Source organism: Dipodomys ordii, unplaced genomic scaffold, assembly GCF_000151885.1.
Source record: "Dipodomys ordii isolate 6190 unplaced genomic scaffold, Dord_2.0 Scaffold71, whole genome shotgun sequence".
Lineage (NCBI taxonomy): Eukaryota > Metazoa > Chordata > Mammalia > Rodentia > Heteromyidae > Dipodomys > Dipodomys ordii.
This window is the reverse complement of record NW_012267287.1, coordinates 4,499,811-4,501,389: the sequence shown is the minus strand read 5'-3', so window position 1 is coordinate 4,501,389 and position 1,579 is coordinate 4,499,811. Positions and strand designations below refer to the sequence as shown.

The window sequence follows — 1,579 nt, the reverse complement described above, 5'->3', positions numbered from 1 at the left end:
GCCCGCGCCCCTGCGCGCCCCGCCCGCCCTCCTCCTCCGGCCCCGCGATCTCTCCCCGTCACCGCCGTCCGCACACCTCTCACCCGCGCCCAACCTACGGGGGCCCCCGAGTCTGCGCTCCCGCGGACGCGCCCGCACCCCTGCGTCCCGGAAGCTGGGCGCGGGGTCGGCCTGCCCGCAAATGGACTGGGGGGCACGGGAGGGGGGGCGGGAGCAGGTCTGCGCCACCTGGGTGAGCCTACAGGTGTGGCTGGCGTGCGTCTGTCCACCCGTCTGTTCTCCCTGCGCTGTCTCTGGCCTGTCTTTGAGTCTGCCCGGCTAGGCCCTGGAACAAGAGGAACGGGGCTTGTGGGGTTCTGCGTGTGCCGGCCGGCCCACCGCACACCCCTCCCAAAGCTCCACTCTGCGGCCGAGAGGGGCGGGGATCAGACCCAGACCCGGGAGCCCGGGCATCCCAAGCTCAGCGCGGCCCGCCGCCGAGCCCCCTCCACAGTGCCCGGGCTGGGCACCTGGGAGACACCCTTGCCCCTGGCTTAGCGTGGAGCCCTCGTGAAATTTCTCCGTGATTCCAGTGGGCAGCAGTTGAACCTTCCGCAAGAGGCTCGGGAAAGTGCCGGGGGCCGGGGCCGGGCTGGGGGGCAGCATCAGGCCGGGGGGCCGGGGCCGGGCTGGGGGCCAGCGTCAGGCTGGGGAACAGCATTAGGCTGGGAGACGGGGCCAGGCTGGGGGGGCTCCACCTTGCTTTCATTCATGTCATCCGCTTCGACTCCACCTTGAGAGATGATTGTCCTCACTGGGGCAGCAGCCGTCAGCGCTGGCCCCATTTCTACTGCCTGGTGATCCTGAACAAGTTCCTGAACCCCCTCTGGGCCTCAGTCTGATGGCTAGCAGACCCCTGCCAAGCTGGCCCTCCTGCTAATGAGAGAAAAGCTTCCACCGGTCACAGCCACTGCAGCCATCCTGGCCTTAAGCCCCCCTTCTCCCCCCCACAGATAAAACACTCCATGCCTGTCAGAAAACTGGGGGAGATACCCCACTATGGACTACTAGGTTCTTAATGGACAATGAAATCTAAGTTTCTGTCCAGAAACCAAGAGTATTGACCCAAACGTTCCTTCCAGCCAGGCACTGGCTGTAACCCTAGCTACTCAGAAGGCTGAGATGTGAGGACTGACATTCATTCAAAGCCAACTCTAGGCAGGAAATTCATGACTTCTATCTCCAATTAACCTCCAAAAAGCTGGGAGGGAGTTGTGACTCAAGTGGTAGAGTGCTAGCCGTGGGCAAAAAAAACCTCAGGGACAGTGCCCAGGCCCTGAGTTCAAGCCCCAGGACCTTAGGCACACACATACACACACATAAATCCTTCTAACTGCATCTCTCTTCGTTATTTTTTGTTGCATAAAACCAATAGAGTCGCCGGGTGCTGGTGGCTCATGCCTGTAATCCTAGCTACTCAGGAGGCTGAGATCTGAGGATCGCAGTTCAAAGCCAGCCCGGGCAGGAGAGACCGTGAGACTCCTATCTCCAATAACCCACCAGAAAAACCGGAAGTGGCGCTGTAGCTCAAGTGGTAGAG

General features: G+C 61.7%; 1 protein-coding gene across 1 annotated transcript in view; it reads right to left on the bottom strand.

Annotated features, from left to right (window-relative positions):
• Nucleotides 1-1,579, bottom strand: part of Otop1 (otopetrin 1) — a 15,001-nt gene that overhangs the window by 11,093 nt on the left and 2,329 nt on the right. The window contains exons 2-3 of the mRNA XM_013023904.1: nucleotides 510-668; nucleotides 99-186 (exon numbers count right to left, since the gene is read on the bottom strand). Of these exons, the coding sequence (XP_012879358.1) occupies nucleotides 99-186; nucleotides 510-668 (247 nt within the window). The remainder of the gene's footprint in view (nucleotides 1-98; nucleotides 187-509; nucleotides 669-1,579) is intronic.